Source organism: Festucalex cinctus, chromosome 2 (genome assembly GCF_051991245.1).
Source record: "Festucalex cinctus isolate MCC-2025b chromosome 2, RoL_Fcin_1.0, whole genome shotgun sequence".
Lineage (NCBI taxonomy): Eukaryota > Metazoa > Chordata > Actinopteri > Syngnathiformes > Syngnathidae > Festucalex > Festucalex cinctus.
In genome coordinates this window covers 26,376,242-26,398,532 of record NC_135412.1, presented here as the reverse complement: position 1 = coordinate 26,398,532, position 22,291 = coordinate 26,376,242, and the positions used below count along the sequence as shown (strand labels likewise).

The following is a 22,291-nucleotide window of genomic DNA, read 5'->3' as shown; positions in this document are numbered from 1 at the left end:
TTTGTCTAATTAAATGTGACATTTAGCTTGGAGCCTCATGATTTGTTTACTGCCCAGACCCAGTTCATTCCTTTTCTGAATAAGATACACTGAAATTTGAACAACTAAAAATAATATCCTGCTCTGTTTATGCTAAAAAGAGCATCTTAACTTATGAACCACATGTTGGATTTTTTTTTGGCCCGACTTCGCTCCGTGTGCGGTGTCCCCCAAGGACGAACCATGCGCGCAGCCGGGTGTTTTTTTTTTTTTGAGGAAGCCAGTGGTGAAATCCAAAATCAAAACAGACATGACGCAGCAGAAGGTCTGCTCGCGCTATTACACTCTTTTTATTTGATTTTTATTTTTAATTAATTATTATGTTGTTGTTTTTTTATACACGCACACACATTCTCCACAAATAAACGTGGTCTCCGGGTGGGACGCAAACCCACGCCGCCAGCACCGAGCCGAGGGCAAGCGATGTCTCGCCAGTGCCAATTTACACTCCTTAAAACAACACATTTCCTTTTTATGCCGCTTTTTGGCTGAAAACCAGGATTGACTCATGTTGACTTGGAAGTCACGTTTATTCTCCAGAGGTTTTGCGAGACTTCCCGTCACATTCTTGAATGAACTCGGCTCGTGTGTGGTGTGTGATTGTGCAGTGTGGCTGCACACCACACACAGTACGTTCAAAACTGTAACTCCCGTGATTTTTTTCTCTTCTCGTGTGGTGTCTGTCAAAGATTGGAAATCGGCCGACAATTTTAAAATCTTGCCGTGTGAACCAGGCCTTAGCTATTTTCGAAGGTTCCTTCAGTTTGAGTTGGTACTCTGTGAGACAGCCCGGCCACCCGAGCATTAGCATTTCCAAAAGAGCTGACGCTTTCTCTTTCTGGTTAGTAAATTGGACCAGAGAACAGATTAGAAAATGGCAAAACGTGAATGATTTCAAACAAAGCTGACTAGTCTTGTCATAGAGCATCGCATTAGTACGTTTAATCAGTTTGGCTTTGCGGCTGGCTATAAATACAGTAATACGCTTGACACCTCTCATTGCATTGGAGAGTAAAATATTATTATTTTTTTTATATTACTGGAAATTATATTTGAAGTTATGGTAATACCTTGTTTTTGCTCTCCTAGTAGACAAACAGTAATGTAAAAAATATCTTTTGAGCAAATTAGAAGTCTTCTACTCACTAAAAGGCAAGGATGATGAAGAAATATGATGAATGGGTACATTTACCAACATTATTAAATATGTTAATGCCCCAGAGTATAATCATTCTATCAATCATATTGCATTCTATTATATGCAATATGTTTTTCTATTTGCACAGTCTAAAAACACTTGTGTTTCCCATGATTGTGTTCACAACTTCAGACAATCCGAACGAGCATCCCATCATGCCATCATAGTTGATAAGGTACTGTATCATACATTTGCTTCCGATATTTTTGTGGCGACATTTTGCCTGGCCAATGTTACAGTACAAACCAGATAAAACAACTACCATCTATTTTCTGTTTATAGCCTGTTAAATATAAATCACAGAGAAAAGTGCAAAAACACACAATTAAAATGGTAAAAATGCTTTAAATCTGCACAAAGAAGAATCCACATTTTTTTTTTTTTTTTTCACTTCTACTCTCTGGTTCATACAAATAAACAAGTGAATTAACCGTCCATCTATTTCCTACCGCTTGTCAAGTAGTGAATTAAAAAAAAAAAAAAAGCGTAATGATTAAGTGTAGTTTGTGACTTTATAGTAACCTTGCTGGTGGTTGATGGCATGTTTATGTATAAACTGACACTGACGCTCACAGCTGTGGCCTATTTTTTGTACATAGAACCAACTGCAACATGGCCTTTGTGATGAATTTTGAAGTTGGACCACTTCAATTATGTTGTTAAAAATCAACTTTGAATTAGAAAATTAAAAAAAAGGTTTGTGGTAAATGCATAAACTTTAACCCCTAGCATAGACCTGCATACAGGTGAATCCACTGATGCCAAGTATATGGGGTCCATTGTACTGTGTTGTTATGGTATGGCACCGGCTTGCTTTCTTGCTTACATTCCTAACATGCATTTGAGCATTTGTGAAAGTTTATATGCATTTTAATTGGCTGTAATCTGCTGCAATGACGCCACATCGTGCAACTGCGACTCAAATTTTCAATCACAGCAAAACTAGTGGCCGAGTCTCAGCTATTTAATGGAAAGAAGTTTCTGAACTCGACACACTGGAAGAGTTCAGTCGGGTTCCACTGTGTGCATCTGCTTACTGGAGGACTCCACCAGTGGCATCTTTTCTTTTCTTTTTTGCCCTAGCATTAGCACCTGACATTGTGACATATTACTTCAAAGGACTAAATATCAAAAATATTGATATTTTGATTTGGAAATCAATTTCAGTGCATAAAGATTTAGTATGGGATGTTTGGATATAGCTGTCATGATCCACACATTACTAGTGGACATCAATGTGTTAAAAAGAACCACACGATAAGACTGACAAATAGCAGTCACTGCAATTGTCATTTCTTCTTCCATTAGAGTTACATGCCTTGCTCCTCTAACCAGCATATCGCTGATGGATCATTTGATGGATAGTGGTCGTGGTGTTTACTGATTTTTACTGATGCTCGTTAACCAAACTTCCTGGTAATGGAAACCCAACCAATTAAATATTACATTCAAACTCATTCCTGTGTCCCATTTTTTTCAATGTTCATTTTTTTTTTTTTTTTTTTTTTATCTGAGCCAAAGATATATGAAAAATAAATAAATGAAAATGTCTAATAATTTTTTTTATTATTTTGTATTGTATTAAAATGTAATGATGATAATAATAATAATGATAATAATAATAATAATAATAATAAATTACACCCTTTTTCTTTTTTTTTCATTCAGCAATTAAAAATAGAAAACACAAACCAAACGATTGATGTAGCTCTCATATCCTTCTTGATGATGAAAGAGAATCATCAGTGCAGCCAAACAGTGCAATTCATTCAATCAATCAGTGCATGAATTCCTTCAAGACAGATAATCAACAGTCAATTCCACACGATCAACAAGATTCTTTACAATCACTTCATTTATTACTACACACATCCCTAATGACAGTTATGCGGGCAAGTCCATGAGATCGGTGGACCAACCAAGACACTCTGCATGGAAGGAAAATGTTGATATTTTGATCATTTGCATCTTTATCTACACTGTGTCAGACCAGCATCAATATAATATACTAGAACTGACTAAATTAATTGATTAATCGTCAAGTAATAAATATCAAATTAATCGACAAATATTGTAAGAATCAAGTAAATCGTTTGGAGCATTTTTTTTTTCATTGAAAATTGTCAAAATGTTTCTCATTTCAGTTTCTCAACAGTAACTAATCACTGTTTTCTGTAGTCTTTCATGGAAAAAGAATGAGTATCTATGTGTTCAATCAAAATAAAACATAAACCAACAACGAGCTTACACGCATAATTGCCGTGTCTTGCTAGCATCACTGCTAACGCTGTTGCTACTGTTCAGGGTCGTATTTCAATGCTTGAGAAATAGATACTGAAATGGGCAGACAATTCAGATCCATCACCATGATCGTGAACTCATTGGAAGAACCACTCAGACTAATCCAAGTGTTTTTTGTTTCCCCCTTCCTCTTGGTACGCACTTCCTGTTCCTGAATCTTTCTTCATTGTGCCAGCCACTCACTGCTTCCCCTTTTTCTCAACTTGTCGTCGAACCTTCCTTCCGCCTCTTGCTACATCTGTCTCTGCCTTTTTCCACTTCACTTTTGCATTCCTTGTGTCTGCCCGATTCGAACTTACTGTGTGTTTATATTTGCATGTCTGCAGCAGCTGTGGCTACTATTTGGCAGTTATAAATCCAGAGTGGCAATCGTTTGAAAAGACAGTCCACCGCTTGAAAAACGAGACATCGGGAACAGCATTCCTGATTTTTGGTTGTTCAGCCAAAGTTTAAAGATTTGGTTGATCGCTGCTTTTTTTTTGGGCTTGCTATCCAATGGTGCCGATGCGGGATGTGGGGGTTGAAGTTAACCAGCAAATTTGCCGCTTAAGTCATGGAAATCAAAGGCATAACAGAGAGGAAACATCACCAGGATCAGGCAGCTGTGACCACACAACTTTTTGCTCCTAATTGTCTGAATGCTCGAAGCAGTAACATCTGTGTGAATACGCAAAACAGACGAGCTATTGTCCCACTTTGTCAAGGCACAGATGAATCAATGGCACCTCTAGGGTGAATATCGCTATAAAGTCCTTTTGGTGTCCTCATCACAATCACTCAGTCATCATGAAAATGCGCACAAAACAGTTTTGGTGTCTCAAAGGAGCAGCAGAGTTTCTTGTTTGTTTGTTTTTCTGACCCACAACCTCATGTATGAACTTAAAGACCTACGGCACATCTTGGCGAATAGGGACCGTGGGCCACATCCAGCCGGTGAAGTCCCAATAAAATGTGCTGCCTTATTTTGATCTGCACGTGTCAGCAATACAAGCAAACGAGCTGTTTCCTCAGTGTTGCCAACTTAGAGATACTGTTGATGTATTTAGTGACAAGTATAGCAGCTATTTAAAAAATAATAATAAAAAATAGCATCAACGCCAACTGTGGTCTTTATTCTTCATCTTTTTCTCATTTCCTGCATGGTGGAGGGACGAGTGGAATTGTGCCTGGTAATGATTTGGGAGTCATATGAACAACTAATATGAGTTAGTGGCTTGTGCTCATAATGTTAGCTCACTTTAAAAATATAGAAATTAGAAAAATAAACAAGCTTTATAAATTCATATTGACTGGTGTGCTCATAAAATGCTAATGTTAACTAAAAATGTCCACTCAGTTGCAAGCTCACATACAGTATTTTGCCGTTTGCATCTACAGTACTTGTTTGCTTAGTTAATTACTTAAAAAAAATGTGGCAGCTTGGCTAATATCCATTTCAAACAGCACAACATCTACAATACTTAGTACAATAGATATGAGATTCAGTGTAAAATGTCAGCTTTTTACTGGTGAAATGGGGAATTCTTAGAGGCATTTCATGGTGGTATTGACTGGTTTTTGTTGCACCTCCATTTTACCGGGACAGCACATCTGTGATGCCAAATGACTATAGCGAGAAACTTATAGTTCTATAATGACACTCACATCGTTCTGTGTTCTCCAAATGCTTAAGAATCCAGTGATGTTGTGCAGTGTTTATACATTTTGCACTGTTGTTCCATCATGATAATGTCTCAACATGTAATGTCGCAGTTTTTTTTTTTGCATTTTTTAAACATGACTGTTTTGTTTTGGCAAACTCAAAATGAGTTGCAGGTTGTCTTTGAAGCAGAGATCAATAAAATTCAGCTTCATGGTGCTTTACACAATGTTACAATGTGTTTGTACATGTTAGCCTTATAGTAGGACTCAAAAGTATATTTGTATTCAAGTTAATTTCGCAAACAATTATTGGCTTATTGCATGTTCTCCCCGTGCCTGCGTGGGTCTTCTCCGGGTACTCCAGTCTCCTCCCACATTCCAAAAGACATGGATGGCAGGTTAATTGGGCGCTCCGAATTGTCCCTAGGTGTGCGTGTGAGTGTGGATGGTTGTTCGTCTCTGTGTGCCCTGCGATTGGCTGGCAACCAGTCCAGGGTGTCCCCCGCCTACTGCCCAGAGCCAGCTGAGATAGGCGCCAGTACCCCCCCGCGACCCTTGTGAGGAATAAGCGGCCAAGAAAATGGATGGATGGATGGATTATTGGCTTACTTATTAGTTATCGACATATACGTCACACTAGTAGAAACTCGTCACATGTTGGCTAATTGTCTGTTTGACGAGGTAAATATTTGAAATAGTTTTTGTGCGAGCCTGCTCACTGATGAAAACAATAAACAAATAGCAATAATAGCATATCTCCCTGGAAGTAGCATGTATACAGTACATTACAGTGCACGATCATTAAGCGTTTTCCCACCAACAAGCCCAGGAACTTTTGAGTTCTGCGTAAAGGGAGTTCTTGGTGGTAAAAGTTCCGCAGGGAGTTTATGATTTATGTTTCCACGGCGTCTTGCAGTTCTCGGTAATTAATTCAAATGACTTGAGTCCAGCCGATGTAAAAACAACGCCCCCAGATTTGACCAATCAGCCGTGGTTATTGCAGCCAGCCCCCTCAAAGTTCCAGCCTGGCTCAGCAAGACCCTGCTGCTAAGATAGTACTTGGATGCCCCCTGGGGAATTTAATTACCCTGGTAATTGTTGTTGGTGGAAAAACGCCCAAACTGAATTTTACCAAGGTAAACGGAAAAGTTCTCCAAAAGTTCCGGCGGTGGAAAAACGCCTTTTGTATGTAATTTCAGATTCTGTGCAGTGCAATAATGATAACAAGGCTAGGATTATAATAGTTTCTTTCTTGGCTGGTGCAGTTGTTGACATGTTGAACAAATATGACAGCTATTTCTCTGATTTAGGACAGGGACGTCCCCTTACAATTCGTCACACAAGATTTTCCACAACTAGACGCCCCAGCATTGTTTGTTTCTTTGTGTCGACTAATGGACTTGATGAGTGACAAACATTCCGCTAATTTTGGTCTCATGCTCTCAGCGTGGAAGTTGAGGTAATCACTTTCAGGGCAAATTCCAAGCAAAGTGAGGGGTATCACCACACAAAAGCTGACATTGCATGTGTACTCGTCATATTTTGATTCTGTTATTGAGAGAAATAATGACACCAGAATATAAGAAAGAGCGACAAACCACAACCGCTATGATGAAGGTATTTTGAAATTCATAGCTCTATGGCTGCGGTATTCAAAACTGAGCAGTATTATCCTTCCAAAAGCACAAGCATGGGAGAGTTCCTTGTCACCTGTTAAAAAAATGTACCCATAATTAGTAATGTAATTCAAGTACCATAATAATAATGCAACTTGATTACTTTAAATAACTTTTGAAATATTGCAAAACACTTAAAAAAAAGGGGGGGGGGTGGAGGGGGGCAGACATCCTAACCACTTGTGCACCACACTGCAGAGATAGATTCCGCATGACCAGTGTTTGTTATAACAAGTGAAAGATTAAAGAAGTGGCCCTAGCTTCAATTCCCCATCTCACTCACGCGGTTGCCCACGTGCCACACACAATTACATGTTTGTAATTTTGAGACAATGACTGTTATGCGTCATCCAACACGGGCTGATTTGGGGGGGAATTATTCCCGGTAATCAGTTTAGTGGATGATATTGGTAATAAGGCGTTTAAATGAGTTATTGGTGATTTGTGATGGGAATTAAAAAAGTATTTAGTTGTAAGTTGTGGGCATTGGGCTACCAATGTGATGGATCCAAAACAGTCATAGCCATTCTCTTTGAGTTATGTTGAAATTGACTGCGCTGAAACCAAGCCAAGTGGCCAGTTTCATTTGCTTGTTGGCCAATAAAATATTTATGTGGAATGTGCAAAAACAGTCCATTGAACAATACTGTGACCAGTTAACTGTCACCATTTAACTCCGGGAAATGTTGTTTGGCCAACTAGTTTGTGGGTAAGAACTCCATTGCGGTGTATCTCTTCCTACAATAAAATTAGGTTGTGAGTTCGATCCTCACCCATGGTGATCATATCGACGTGTCCATGAGCAAGACACTGAACCCAGATTTGCTCCCAGTGGACCTGCCAGTGCCCTGCGTGGCAGCAGTTGACCACTGGGGTGTGTGAATGGCTGAATGTGAGGCTATGTAAAGTGCTTCAGACACTATAACTAAAAAGGTGCTATCTAAATAGCAGTCCGTTCCAAAAATATAATCTTTTTTAATTTAATTTTCGGAAATGTACTATTAACCCCGCCTACTGCCTGAAACCGGCTGGGATAGGCTCCAGCACCCCCGCAACCCTTGTGAGGAGTAAGCGTTAAGAAATTGGATGGATGGATAAATGTACTATTAATCTGATTACGTGTTTTTTTTTTTTCCTGTAACTTTTTTTTTAATCCTGAATATGTAACACTTACTTACCCCTAGGGTATGTAAACCTATGATCGCAACGGTATTCCGTTATTCCTGTTTACCTAACAAAGAGTTCTTTGAGTCTGCAGTTGTACAATTCAGAATTTGACCAACTATTTCAAGAAAAATATCCCTCAAGTCATGCAAAATTTTGCTGTTCAAACTGACATAACACAACGGTACCCTGTGTACATCACAAGACTTTCCAAAAGAGGTATTAGCCGAAAAAAGTTTGTGGAGAAGAAAACCATGACAAGAAAATAAAAAGGAATATATAAATTAGCTGAAGTAAGCATATGTGTCGTGTCGTCATATGTTGTCATAATTACTACGAGACTGTATAATTGCTTTTGTTTTGATACAGTATACTATTAACAGTGGTCAACTTGTTTTCATTTATAACGGGATGTAAACATTAATATGAAGTATAGATGCGGGACGATTTTGCTCACACTGACTTTGCTCTTTCTCTCTGTTTGTGTGCATGTGTTTTGGTGCATTTTGTGGATGCCATGTTCGTCAACTAATATTCTTGTAACTTTCATTTCTGTAAAATTTTACGCTCCCATTTCAATTTACACCAATACATGTTTTTACATACTTACATTTATGTGTGTGTGTGCGTGTGTGTGTGTGTGTGTGTGGTGTGCGTGGGTTTGAATTTATAAAGAAGAGGTTGGAGACCAAAAGGGGGATGACATGCATGTGCCCGGCCTGCTAACATCGCTGACGACTCGCACGCTGTCCCAACGGCCGCCCTCACGACATGACGGACATGCTGGTAAACATGATTTTCTCTCTTCCAATCGCTTGATTAACACTAAAGCATTGATTGCCTTTAAAAAAAAAAAGTATAACATGCAGAAGCCAAACTTGCATCAACTGACTGTTTGATGCTCTCAGTTTGCAGTATGACGGATTATGTCACAAGACAATACACAGTACACAGCATGTTTTCAAGGATTCTATATGGCGTGACTCAACATGGGCGAGGCTTATGAGTGCTTGTAATGGGGTGAAATAATTCGATAAGGATGTGGTTCGAGACAGTAAAATGGTCTGGAACAAAAAGGCCTTGAGGCAAAAGATGGGCCTTTCCATGTGGATGTTTAGGATGTACTGTGTAAATGCATCCACTTGCTAATATTGTATGTAGGCTGCAACCATTTTCAGTCTATAAGTCCACCAATCTGAACCTTGCAGTTAAGTCCAGTATTTGAACATGTTCAAAACTTGCCTTGCAAATCCATTGATTCGCCAACATGCACATTTGTTCGTAATACAGTCGTAATCCATCATAAGACGTACCGGGAAAGTTCTTTCCGAGGCCCCATTCAGAAATTCCCTCTGGCGTTCATACACTACAGTGAGAGCTTGCTCTGTTCGGAGAAGCTTGGCTCTGCTTGGAGCAGCACATGCATGGAAATCATATTTCAAAAACGATAAACAAAAATCTAGCTTGGAGACATGTGTTGAACATATTTTCTAGTTTGTATTTCATGTTTTACAAGTTCTCAATGTGCCCACCACAGGGGCAGCCTGGACAGGCAAACTGATGAAAATTCCTCCAAAACGCAACAAGATGTTGCAGCCCAGGCAAAAGGCTATCAATGACATCTGACACCCTGAAAAAAAGGTTTCAAGTCAAAATGAGGACATACCAGTGACGCGGTGTGCACACGCAACACAGCCCTGTTCATTTTGGACTTATTTCTTGGTCTATTGGGCTATAAAAGGGCATATGGCAAACATCTTAGGTTTCATATTCTTCCTTCAGACATCGAAAGCATAGTTATGCATATGAATGTACGTGGTAACACTTGTGACGTAAATATTATGCAAAATATTGCGAGTTTCGACTACGAATGGCATATGTCTGCACATGTACTCGTAAATCTTTCTGACAATCAGTTATGTTTTTGGACGTAATTAAAGTGACATCATTTTTTGTGTCTGTGAGGCAGGGGAGCCAAAATTCCGACATGAAGAATAATAATAATAAAAAAACTGTTTAGTTCTAATATTTTCAGACTATCATTTTCACATGTCTGCACATGTACTCATACATTTTGGGCACAACCAGTTGCCGTTTTCAATTCAATTATATGCTACAGTAACGGACCAGTTGCACACACAAACACAAGTTGGCTGTGTTCGACAGTCACTCCCGCAATAAATCTTTTTTGTTTTGTTTTGTTTTTTCTCAAAGGAAGAATAAGATCCCCGAGATGGGCATCTAAATTATGGCAATACTTGACGATACCATATGCACTTTAATAGCAGAAAAGACCAGGAAATAAGTCCAAAATGAACGGGGCCGTCACAATGATGACGTGGACTGGACAAAAATAATTACATCTTCTAGTAAAAAGGAAACGAAAAATAATCATTTTCCTCCGTTGTGTGGGTTATTTTGATTCAAATTTCAGGTTAATTCGCATATTGTCTCACTTGGTGCTGAAACGTTGCACAAATATCGCAAAATGACAGACAGCAACCTCATAGTTGCTAAATTCAACATTCGTAATGTTCGACAACGTTCGCTCATTGGGATTATATAGGAGCCGAACTTATAGACATGCATGTAGGGAATGGTCACTCTTGAGTGAAAAGGGGAATGAAATGGTTCAAAGATATCCTCAGTCGTTCTCCAACCCTACCAAGTGTGTAATGCGTAATAAATATATGGCTTATGACTTTGGTTCAACAAAATTAAAAGTTGGAGTTTGTAATTTTTTTTTATTTTGATGCCAATATTTTCCCTTTTAGTGAAAGTGAATATTGGTTCCAAATATCGGTTATCAGCCTGTTTAGCTACTAATAATCGGTATTGGCACTGAAAAAAAAAAAAACCCACACACGCACACATTGGAGGTGGCTGCCTCTGAATTTTGTGCACAGGAAAAACCATGTAATTTGAACCTGGATTGTTAGGCCCAGGTTCCAATACTTGCACTTCCACTCTTGTGCGAGTGTGTAGGGTGTCCCAGTTGTCCGAAGTGCACTGTCACCACACCACGCCCATCTCCCCCGCCCCCTTTGCGTCCTTATTCTACATTTTAAGTGTACTGTATTACCCACAAGTCATTGCGGAGTTGACTGAAATAGCGTGAAAAATGGCGGCATTCGATCGTAATTCCTGTGCCTGTGCAAAAAACAACAACAGTATTTTCAAGTGTAAGTATCAAACTATTATATTTTTATAATTTGTATTTGAGTAATTTTAATCAAAGTTTAATGTCACCTGCATATTTTGCCCTACTGCATGGAGCCATAACTGCCATCGACTGGGGGTTTAACTTTAGTTCTACTTTACTACAGTTTTGATATCATTTTAAGCAGGAAAATTACAAAAAACAAAAACAAAAACAAAAAACAAGCGCTGCTGCAATATTTGATGATGTAATTGAACACAGTGGCGCACGTTGATGACATCCACCACTGTCCCAATTCTATAATTTTCTAATGCTTGTTGTAACCTGTGCTCTTAATACTTTGTGTACCTCTATTAAGTGAACACTTCATTGAAGAGCGTCAGGTGCAATGTGGGTATTGAGACAGGGCCTTACCCGGGATTTACAGCGGTTGTGTGCGGTGCGTCTTGACTGCTTGCTCCACGTGTCAATTTTTTGGCCAACTCACACCGGCTCCGCACAGCTGCGGTCCGGCTGCTCCGTAGCCGACCACTTCCCACCATGTCTCGCGTGACCGTGCGCGATTATGTGGCATTCAGAACAACGACAAACACACAGAAAGTCTGTGCTCAACAGAGAAGCAGAAAGAGAGGTGGACTTTTATTATTTTGTGGCTTTCTACCTCCAATATAAACCTCTCCTCGTCCATGTTCGCTGGTGTCTAAACCGTGAATGAGCCCCTCGCACGTTAACTCCAGGCCCGTCTACGCCCACATCACGTTTTGCTAACATGCTTGCGAAATAGGAGCTGACGAGTGTTTTATTTTGAAAGGTAAACGGAAATTTATTTTGAAACTGCGTCGGTCTTCCTGTCCCGCTCGATGTGTTTTGTGCTAGCTTGCTATTTGCCGGAGGCCGACCGATGCGGCATCCGGCAAAAATAGAAAATAGGTCTATCCTTGCGGAAGGGCTGTAAAGCGGTGTAAACTGCACCATTCGAATGAATGGAATCTAATTGCTTGGGTCGCCGGAACGCACCGCAGCCGCACCGCAGCCGCATCTGGTGTAAATCCCGGGTTAGTAGAAGTTATGGACTGCCTCGACTGCACTTCCAGCGCATTTTTTTCTAAAGCAAAATCTGTAAGCCGTTTATTTGTAAGGGTAAGAAATACAAAATGATCTAAAAGTGTTTTGAGATCATAGCTTGTGGTATATTATACGGTGTATTAATAATGGGGAATTGTAAACATTTATAGTGGGATCATCATTTGCTCACTGTTTTTTGCTAATCGCAGCACGGCTTGCCCCCCCTCAAATAGCGAAGTTGTACAGTACCTGTCCGTGTTGTTTTACGCTGTACTGAACCAAAGTGGACTACATGTTGTAAGCGTGTCTATTAAATGGCTCTCACCTTGGTCTTTTTTCAAACCCCTCCTCATGACGGCTGCAGTGTGAGCTAGTCTAATTTTGGCTTTGAGACGTTTGAAAAGGGCGGGGAACAAGTTGAGACTGGAAGTTGTCGGAGTGCAGATGCCTTGTCTGATTCATCAAATTTCACAGCCAAAGCAAGAAGTGTCACAATCAACGCCATCATCCGCACGCCTCCCACCCCCACGCTCTATTTCCTGTCTGCCATCTCTCAACACTTCTTGCTAGCTCCCTTCCTCCTTCACTCAATGAAGACATGTTGACTGTTGGAAATCTTTGTAGTTTGGCGACAACCGCGAAGAAGAGCTGCGTGTTTTGGTTCCACCGTCCACATTGACTCTTCTTCTCTTTGGTGAGCTCTGCTGTTCATTATTTGTGTAACTGTAAGACTTGGGTTCTGACTTTGGTCCATAATGGCTGAGTTCAGGCTGTGATTGAAGGCTTACTTTTCGTGTCAGCATGTATCCTCACACAGGTGCACTACGAAAATTGCCTCCCATGTGTTGTTGAACGACTTACAGTATGATCCCCCCCCCCCCCTCCCCTACATCTTGAAATGTCAATGAACATATGAGTTTTAGCAGCAAATTGCCTTATCTGATTTTAATCACATTGGTGCATCCTTTTCAAAGATGTTCCATTTGGACTTTGCTTTCTTATTTGTTTTTGTGTTGTATTTGTACGTTACCAGAAATGAAGCAGAAACAATTTTGGAGTGAACTGTCACTCTGCATGCAACAGGGTTATAGTTTTGGATTTATCATTATTGTTTGTTTTAGTTAGTTTTAAAAATTTTTTTTAAAGGTTTTTTACTTTTTACTTTTTTGAAATTGCTCAATTTTAATTTAGTTTTTATTATTTTTGAGATTTTTTTTTAAACAAATATTTGTCGAGTGCACATTTTCAAGTATTGCGTAGTAGGCTTTACATGGCTCGGATTTTTCGGCTCATCAGCGATCCGTGATCAAAAAGTTAGAAAAAAAAAAAAAAAAGATAACTGATCACGATTTGATCAGGAGACTACCGCCATTCGCAGGGGTTAGGATGACCGGGCGCACAAATAGCCCCCCAAAAAATAAATAAATAAATAAATATATATATATATATATATATATATATATATATATATATATATATATATATATATATATATATATGCGCTGTCAAATGCTAAAAAAATTTAATCAGATTAATCACATCTTGGAATTTTGATTAATCGCTGAATTAAAAAGGCTCTTTTTATCAACATTTTTTGCCCACCAAATTTAGAGAGCACCTGTTATGTGTTAAATTTTTCAACAATTAATGTTATCAGAATGTCTCCAAAAATTTGTATCCACTGCACATGCTCATCCTCCTCTTTTTCTAATCATTTAATTACTTGCATAATTTATAATGGAAAAAAATTACCACTATAGTTTGACATGAATAAATATTCTGTATGTCATACGCAAACATTTATTAAATGCTTTACTTTAATGCATTAAGTTATGTTTATTGCTCAAACGCAACCTGTGGTACCTTTAATGTAACCATCAGCTGTCAGCTAGGGGATGAGCCTGGACTCAAACCAGAGTCCTCAGAACTGGGAGGCGGACGTGCTAACCAGTCATTCACCGTGCCGCCTAAAATTTAACAGATAAAAGTAAAAAGTAGTGTAAAAAAAATAAATACTCTGAAAAGTACAAAGTACGGAAAAAACTAGTCAAGTAAAGTAACAAAGTATTTTATATATACTTATATACTTCATTACTTCATTTATTTCTGTTTGTTTACTGAAACCACTGTTATATGTATAACAAGCCAGTAAACAGAAATAAATGAAGTATATGAGTATATATAAAATACTTTGTTACTTTACTTGACTAGTTTTTATCAGTACTTTGTACTTTTCAGTTATACATACAACAGTGGGTTCACCATCACTATCTATGCCATTGGTGTCCAAACTATGGCCCGGGGGCTATTTGTGGCCAGCCATCCATTTTTTAAGCGGCTTGCAGCATATTCTAAAAATGGCATCTGCTCCTAATACATTTCTTTTATAAACTGTAGAGCTTTTCTAAATATGCGAATGAACTATTAACAATTAAACAAGTAGTCTCATTTCTCTTCACTACACTGTGGTGAATAAAGAAGCATAAAGGGTTTCCTTCGCTTTCTGCTCTATCAACAAATTGTGAAAATATCATTATGAATGATCCCCAAGTGCCTTATTTTATAGCCTTAATTTGCCTTATAAATAGATGTTCATGACGTAGGAATAAAAAAAAAAAAAAAAGGTAACAATAATACAGGACTGTCTCAGAAAATTTGAATATTGCGGTAAAGTCCATTAGTTTCTGTAATGCAATTAAATAAGCAAAATGCCATACATTCTGGATTCATTACTAATCAACTGAAATATTGCAAGCCTTTTATTGTTTTAATGTTGCTGATTATGGCATTTTCAGCCAAATATCTTATCTCAAAATATTAGAATATTTCCTCAGACCAAATAAAAAAATGCCATAATCAGCAATATTAAAACAATAAAAGGCTTGCAATATTTCAGTTGATTTGTAATGATTCCAGAATGTATGGCATTTTTGCTTATTTAATTGCATTACAGAAAATAATGGACTTGCCACAATATTCAAATTTTCTGAAACAGTCCTGTATATTTAAAAACAAAAAAAAAATAAATTAACTGATTGACTGATTTTGGGGTGCTTGTCAAATTGAAGTAAAAAAAAAAAAAATCCAAGTGGCTCTGGCATCCTTCGATTTTTCTATATGTGGCCCTTGGAGGAAAAAAGTTTGGACACCCTGGTCTATATGAACAAGAATCATTTTGACAACAATGCAGATTTTTTTCCTTTTTCAAGAAATCTATAGCTACTACTGTTCAATTCACACGTGTGGGTGTTATTTTGACAAATTATTGACCAATCTAGAGTGTTGTAAATTGCTTTCTCTCTTTGTTGATGCGATTTTAATGGTTAAACAAACGTGCCGTTTTGTGGGCCTTTTGAAAACGGATTTTGGAGGTACGAAGTTTCAGCGATACCTATATTTGTGTTGAGGAAAGAGCATTTTTAGCACGTGTGCGTGTACGCACAAAACATTCAAAGAGAGGAAATGGGTGTGAGGTCGGGTTAAAGCAGATCAACATGTTAGGGCAGGTTCTTCGAATCCTAAACCTGGGGTCGAACCACTGGAAGGCACCTGTGGAGGGTTTGAGTGTGGGCCAAGAAAACCATTAAAATGTGCACCAGAAGACAAAAGGAACAAAGACGCTTCTTCTTGACAGTCGGCAACATCATTATGAAAGCGCACTACCAACATGTACAGGAGATTTGTGCCCTTCAGTCAGACCGTAGAATGTGAAAACTTCATTTGTAAGATTATACTTTCTGTGTCAGATGATTAAGTTGCAAAACTGGAGTTGGCATTTAAAACTAACACTTCTAAAATCATACGCCGTATGCCGAGCTTAAGTTAAACATAAAATTCCAACCTGTATGTTAAGATGTATTTCACCCTCTGATGTTTATGAGCAACGCTTGAGATTTTTTTTTTTGTACATTTTAACGTCACTGGAAGTGATCACATATCTACTGACGTACATATCAACAGTAATTACAACACAAATCTGTTTCCTTCCTATTTTGCCTCAATTTCCCTCCCATTTATTGAGACTGACACATTCTCGTTGTGCGCAGATGTTTGTTGCTTTGCAGTCTTGTGGTAAAATTAACCAGCGCTAATCTGTCAAATTAATATTTGAAATGAGCACTTATTGCAGATCTAATTTGTGCACGCGCGTGCGTGCGTGCGTGTAAGGGAAGAGAAAAACATTTGAGAAGTTGAGAAACACTCAATCAGTAACTTCACTGACCACAAATGAGCATCCGTCCCTCCGTCCATCCATCCGTCCCTCCATCCATCCATTTTCTATACCGCATCCTCATTAGAGTTGCGGGTGTGCGATGGAGGCAGCTGACTTTGGGCCACACATCCATCCGTTCCAGCAGTTTGAAGCCCAAATGAGAAAGGAATGAAATCTGACTTTTAAGCACACATCTGCACGTTATTTGTTTGTCATTTGTTTGATATTCGGTATATTATGGACACGCAAAGGTTGAACTCAAATTGATCAGGCATGCATTTTTTTGGAAATGTAAATGAAAACTTTTCTCTGGCAGTTGAAGTCAAATGACCATTTTAATGCTCAAATGTAAACATGGTTAACAGTTGTTAATATTAAATGTGAAACTATAAAATAGGGTTAGGGTAGAGAGTAGGGGTGGGAGCCTCTGGGTACCTCACGATACCATACGACATGATGATACTGCGATTTTCGTTATATTGGTCAGGTAAATCCACAATAATATACGATAAAACTACTCAAGGCATACACTGATGTTTTTGCAAAGAGCAAATAGTTTTTGTACACAATATTAAAACTGTTGTCTTCTTCACAGTGAGTACTATAGTGTATTTTTTTTTAAACAAATACAAAAGTTTGCTTAACACAGAACACTTTCTGTGAACAAATTTGTCTTTCTTAAACTCTATTGTCATGCATCATGTCATTCAGTTACATACTTGATTGTTTCATTTTATAAACTGACACAATTTTTTGTCTAACATTGAAAAAGTAAATAAATAAATACAATTACTTCAATATTAAATCCAATTAAATCAAAATTAATCCTCAGTAATGGTGTTCTTCAAAAAGTCGAAATTTAAACTGTTTTAAAATGTTAAAATTGAAGATATAATACACATTTTCATAGAAACGTATGCAATACGTATTACTATAAAATTCTAATGATGAAAAGTCCAGGAAATTTAGTCAACTAAAATAAAAATTGTGTAAAGGGTAATATGGAAACTTTAGCTCCACTTTTTCTTACATTCACCTAGATTGGGGGTCTCCAAGTTCGGTCCTCGAGAGCCCCTATCCAGCCTGTTTTCCATGTCTCCGTCCTTCAGCACAGCTGAATCTAATGATCAACAAATCTGCAAGCTTTGCAGAAGCCTGATAACGATCCCGATCATGAATCAGGTGTGTTAGTGGAGAGAAACATGGAAAACAGGCTGGATAGGGGCTCTTGAGGACCCAACTTGGAGACCCCTGACCTAGATCAACGGTTTTCAAAATGTATTTATTTATGGCACTGTGATTTATCAGAGCCTTCATTGAAAACAAATGGAAAACGGCGGAGGATTAACGAAACAGTGGGACAGTCACCGGACTGGCATATTTTTATACGCTGAATCAGGGATCACCAGTGTGGTGAACACATGAGCCTGTTCTAAAAATAGCTCACCGCTCATGGAACGTCTGACATTGTGATTTTCTAGGAATCTTGCAGAAGGGATTGATCATTTGAAATGTAAACACTGATATATAGAAATAAAGTGTTGCAGATTGACATGAATCTGTTTCCTAAATACTGTGTGATGAATTCATTAACGTGATCAGTGTCTTTGCATAAATGAATATCATTAATGACTAATAATAACATTGTTAAAGGTGAGTTGAGCGTGTTTGTCATTGCAGAAGTGTGTATCAAACTGGTCGCCCATCACATTAGTCAGCACCCAAGAAGAAATACCGCTCACTTTCAAAAAAAGTTAGTGCTAAATGATTGCTAGAACTCATAACAAAGGTCATTGATGATAACTATGAAAAAATGATTCTTCAACAAAATGAACACTGCCTAATTGGAAACCACCTATGTGGTAACCTGATTTGATTGGCATGCTCGAGACCTCGCTCGAGGCATATATCTGGGAAGGGTAAAGAAAAAAATATGCAATAACAAGTAATGTCAACTATGATAATAAAGACTATCACATGCTTGCAAGTCATGTGTGCGATGGTGTGTGCACAAAATACAACAGGTTCTGTGTGTGTCAATCAGCTTTAAAGCAATATTGACAATGATGGAGTTCAACTGACAAGTTTTTGTTTTTTTTCACCTGAGCGTGTGTCATTACAAAGTTGTTCTAATGTAATCACACTTAATCAGATTAACTTGCACAACCAAATCCTGTTACACTCACGCACACATTTGGTCACTCCGCAAAACGTGTGCACACAAAAGTAAGCTGTTTAATGTATTTTGCCTTATTTGCTAAATGGATCTTATAAATTCACTTTTTTTTATCTTTATCACCCAAAACCGACTGCTAACACGCGCACACTCACAAACACTCACATACACCAGAGAGTCAAGCAGAAAAAAACATTCAACATTTGTGCATGCGTACGTGCATGCGTGTGCGTATGCGCGTTTGCTTGTGTGTGATCACAGCGCAATCACATGATGCATCACACTGTCTTTCTCTCACTTCCTCTTCTCAACATGTCTCCTCTTCTTCATCACTCCTTCTTGTCTTCTACTGCTAATATTTCTTGTATTCTATCCAATCAAGTCAAGTCATCTTTATTTATGTAGCGCTTTCAAACAGTCTTAGCATGTTATTCATGTTATTAGATTACAGTTTGAGTGAAACATTTGGCGAGACGTAGGCATGACAGTATGAACGACCATGTCGGGAAGAGGCAGAAAACCCCCCAAATCCTGTATCCTTAATTTGAGGACTAATTTCACTCCAAGTCGCCAAAATACTCCCATACATGAGACTTTTAGGCCCTGTTCACACGGAAGCAAAGCCGCCTTTGTTCCTCAAACAAACTTTGTACAGACAGAAACGTTTCAAGACATGCGAGCGTCCAAAAGAAGACGCATAGGACGTTTAACGGCTGTAATATATATGCCAAGTCTGGAGTGGCGCTGTCGCGCTGCCATAGGGAGGTAACGGAAAGCGTAGAAGAAGAAGACAAACCACTGATCTGAATAGCCGGTTTTGAAGCCGCAAGGCCGCCATATTACTCCTCCCAAGAAACGTTTCTCAACATACGATCCTATACATTTACAATTAGAGAACTTTTGAAACAGTACTTTGTAGAAAAACAGGAGTCTAGCAACTGAGCGATAAAAGAAAAAGAGCGTCTTCAAAGTAGTTTAAACAGTAGTCTTCCCGCGAGATGGGAGGAGTAAGATGGCTACCCTGTCGCTTCAACGGCTTGCACAGGCGTGTATGGGCTATCGGCTATCTAGTAATATATACAGATCAGTGACACGAACACATGAGCGGTGACAAATCCGAGTGATTCTAGTACAACATTTTTCACCAAAAACATTTTGTTGTAAAAGCATAAACAAGCTAACGAGGTTGCACAAAACGACAACGACACGGCTATACATTGTTGTTGACAGACTGGCAGTTTCGTGCGCAGTTTCGTGAGAATTACGTCATCACTGGAAGAGTATCCCGCATATGGTGTCCATATGGAACGTATGCGTTTCGAACTCTTTTGATTTTGGAGCCCAGTTCCATCATTACCGTAATTTCCGGACTATAAGCCACGACTTTTGTCATACACTTTCAACCCTGCGGCTTCTACAATGATGAGGCTAATTTATGCATTTTTTCTAACGGCCACCAGGGGAGCTCGAGCAGAAAAGGTAAGAGTGAGACAGGTTGAATATATGTGTCGAGGAAGACGCAAGTTTAATGTAACTTCACGCTTTGTGCGTGAATAAAATTAGCATGAACAGACCCTCATCATGGAAAATACAACAAGTCTCAGTGACTTTTACCGGTATGTTGGTTTTAACCAACCCTCTTAGTGCTGTGTTACTAGTACCGTATTGCTGCTGTGTTACTGCTGCATCACAGGCACTGTTTGGAAAGAAAAGCTAAGGTATATTAAACCTTTGAAAAGTCTTTCTGTGTACCGTCTTTCTTTGTAAATATCTCATGTTTTAATGTGGGCACATGCAGCTTATAATCAGGTGCGGCTTATGTCTGTACAAAATGCTTTTTCCTTCAGAAATGTACTGGGTACGGTTAATAGTCTGGAAATTACAGTACATTTGATTTGGGGGGTGGAACGGATTGATTTAATTTGCATTCATTTCAATGGGAAAAGTTACTTCGAGGTCACAGAACCAATAAAATTTGTAATTTGAGGTACCATTGTAAATAATGAGACCAGTGTAAGCTGTGTACTGTACAAGGAAATCATCAAAAATAGCCGATGAAGGGCCCTAGTTTGATTTCGTTTAATTCCTTTTCATTACTAACAAGAATCAAAATCGTCTTTATTTGCCAAGTATGCAAAATCACAAAGAATTTGTCTCCGGTAGTAAGAGCCACACTAGTATTGTAGTCACAAGCAACTGAACAAAAAATAGGACAAAAAAGAACATTCAGGACGTTGCACATAGAGCCTTTACGTAATGTAAACCTAACATCACTTCTCAACATTGCTTGTCGTGAAAAGCTGGATGTAGATAAAAAGTCCAAATGTATGACAACGTCTCTGTTTCTACAGTACACAGGTCCGATCCCGGCCGAGCGAGACGGTGAGCTGGCCATGGGGGTGGGCCGCAGCGAAACCTCGCCGCTGAGCGGGCCGGCCGCACAAGGACTGAACACGACCCAGAATTCCCAGCGGCCCAGCGCCTGCTGCTTCTGCTGGTGCTGCTGTTGCAGCTGCTCATGGTAGGAGACAAAACACAATTTTTTGGATCAACCAATCAGACATGAGTGATGAGCTGACAATGCATATTGAGCAGTCATGTTTGGATTGTTTATTAACTCAAGACTCAAAGAAAGGCAATGCTGGCTCCCTCTAGCCAACTGCGAAAGAATTGCAGCCCAAGTACACTTTAGTTGTATTAACCTCAGTTCAATACAATTAAATACAAAAAATATCTAAATTGAAATAAAAACAACAAAAATATATACATGAACAAATAAAAGTAAACATAAATACATAAATAAAAAACAAGATTCAAAAATTAAAAAAAAATAGAAAAATACATGTAAAATAAATAAAATACATATATAAAGCAAAATAAATCTCAACTTATATTACAGTGGCTCACAATAATATTAAATATACTTTTTAGAACTAAAACCTTGGTCTCATTTCTTTGTTTTTTTTATGGACATCAGGGCCTGCTACACTACAATGTACATGGAGAGAAATTTTTGAAGTTGTACTATGGAGGTGGTGTTTTGTTTTGTTTTGTTTTTTTATCTACTAGTTAAGATTATTCAAAATTGTGAATTACAACATGCACACCTGTAGTCACATCCTGATGCTAACAACTGTGGTGGGTGTCGTCAGTGCATGGTGGAGTAACATCCGTGTGTGCGGTTGTGTGTGTTAAAAAGTTCTGTCATCAGTGTGCGTGCGTGTGCGTGTGTGTTTCCTGTCTGAAAAGCCGTCTTATCATGTCAGTCTTACCATCAGGAATGAAGATGAGAGGAGGCGTAGGAGGAAGAGGATATCACAGGACAACAAGATGGAAACAATACCAAACTGCGAAGCTTGGTGAGTGCATATCGAAAAGAAAAACGTACTGTTCCTGTCACCAACGTCCAACATGGAACACTAATGCCACCTCGTGGCAGATAATTACCTCAGCACAAACAAATCTATGACTCAATTTTTCACACTTCTTTTAATAATTTTTTACCTTCACATAACTTTAGATTTACTATAAAATTAATGAATCAATGTACTGAAAGCTCTAACTACATTTGTATTTGGTAAGCATATTTGTCCACTTTTATGTTAATTAAAAAGAGTATCCAAAACGTGAAAACAATGTTTTATTGTACATTGAGAAG

At 38.5% G+C, this 22,291-nt stretch overlaps 2 protein-coding genes across 5 annotated transcripts in view; one reads left to right on the top strand and one right to left on the bottom strand.

Moving 5' to 3' along the window:
• rgs19 (regulator of G protein signaling 19) overlaps nt 1–22,291 on the top strand; it is a 33,376-nt gene that overhangs the window by 5,131 nt on the left and 5,954 nt on the right. Inside the window, exons 2-4 of one of the 4 annotated variants that reach the window (XM_077514062.1) lie at nt 8,698–8,805; nt 20,985–21,154; nt 21,900–21,992. In XM_077514062.1, coding sequence (XP_077370188.1) covers nt 8,791–8,805; nt 20,985–21,154; nt 21,900–21,992 — 278 coding nt within the window. In that variant the 5' untranslated portion in view covers nt 8,698–8,790. Of the gene's footprint in view, nt 1–8,694; nt 8,806–12,682; nt 12,939–20,984; nt 21,155–21,899; nt 21,993–22,291 lie in introns of those variants that run through there. The other 3 variants (XM_077514063.1, XM_077514061.1, XM_077514064.1) reach the window with 3 other exon arrangements.
• The window catches only part of LOC144014315 (transcription elongation factor A protein 1-like), a 22,137-nt gene continuing 20,638 nt past the window's right edge, over nt 20,793–22,291 (bottom strand). Inside the window, exon 11 of the transcript XR_013282445.1 lies at nt 20,793–21,145. The gene's annotated coding sequence lies outside the window, so the exon portion shown is untranslated. The remainder of the gene's footprint in view (nt 21,146–22,291) is intronic.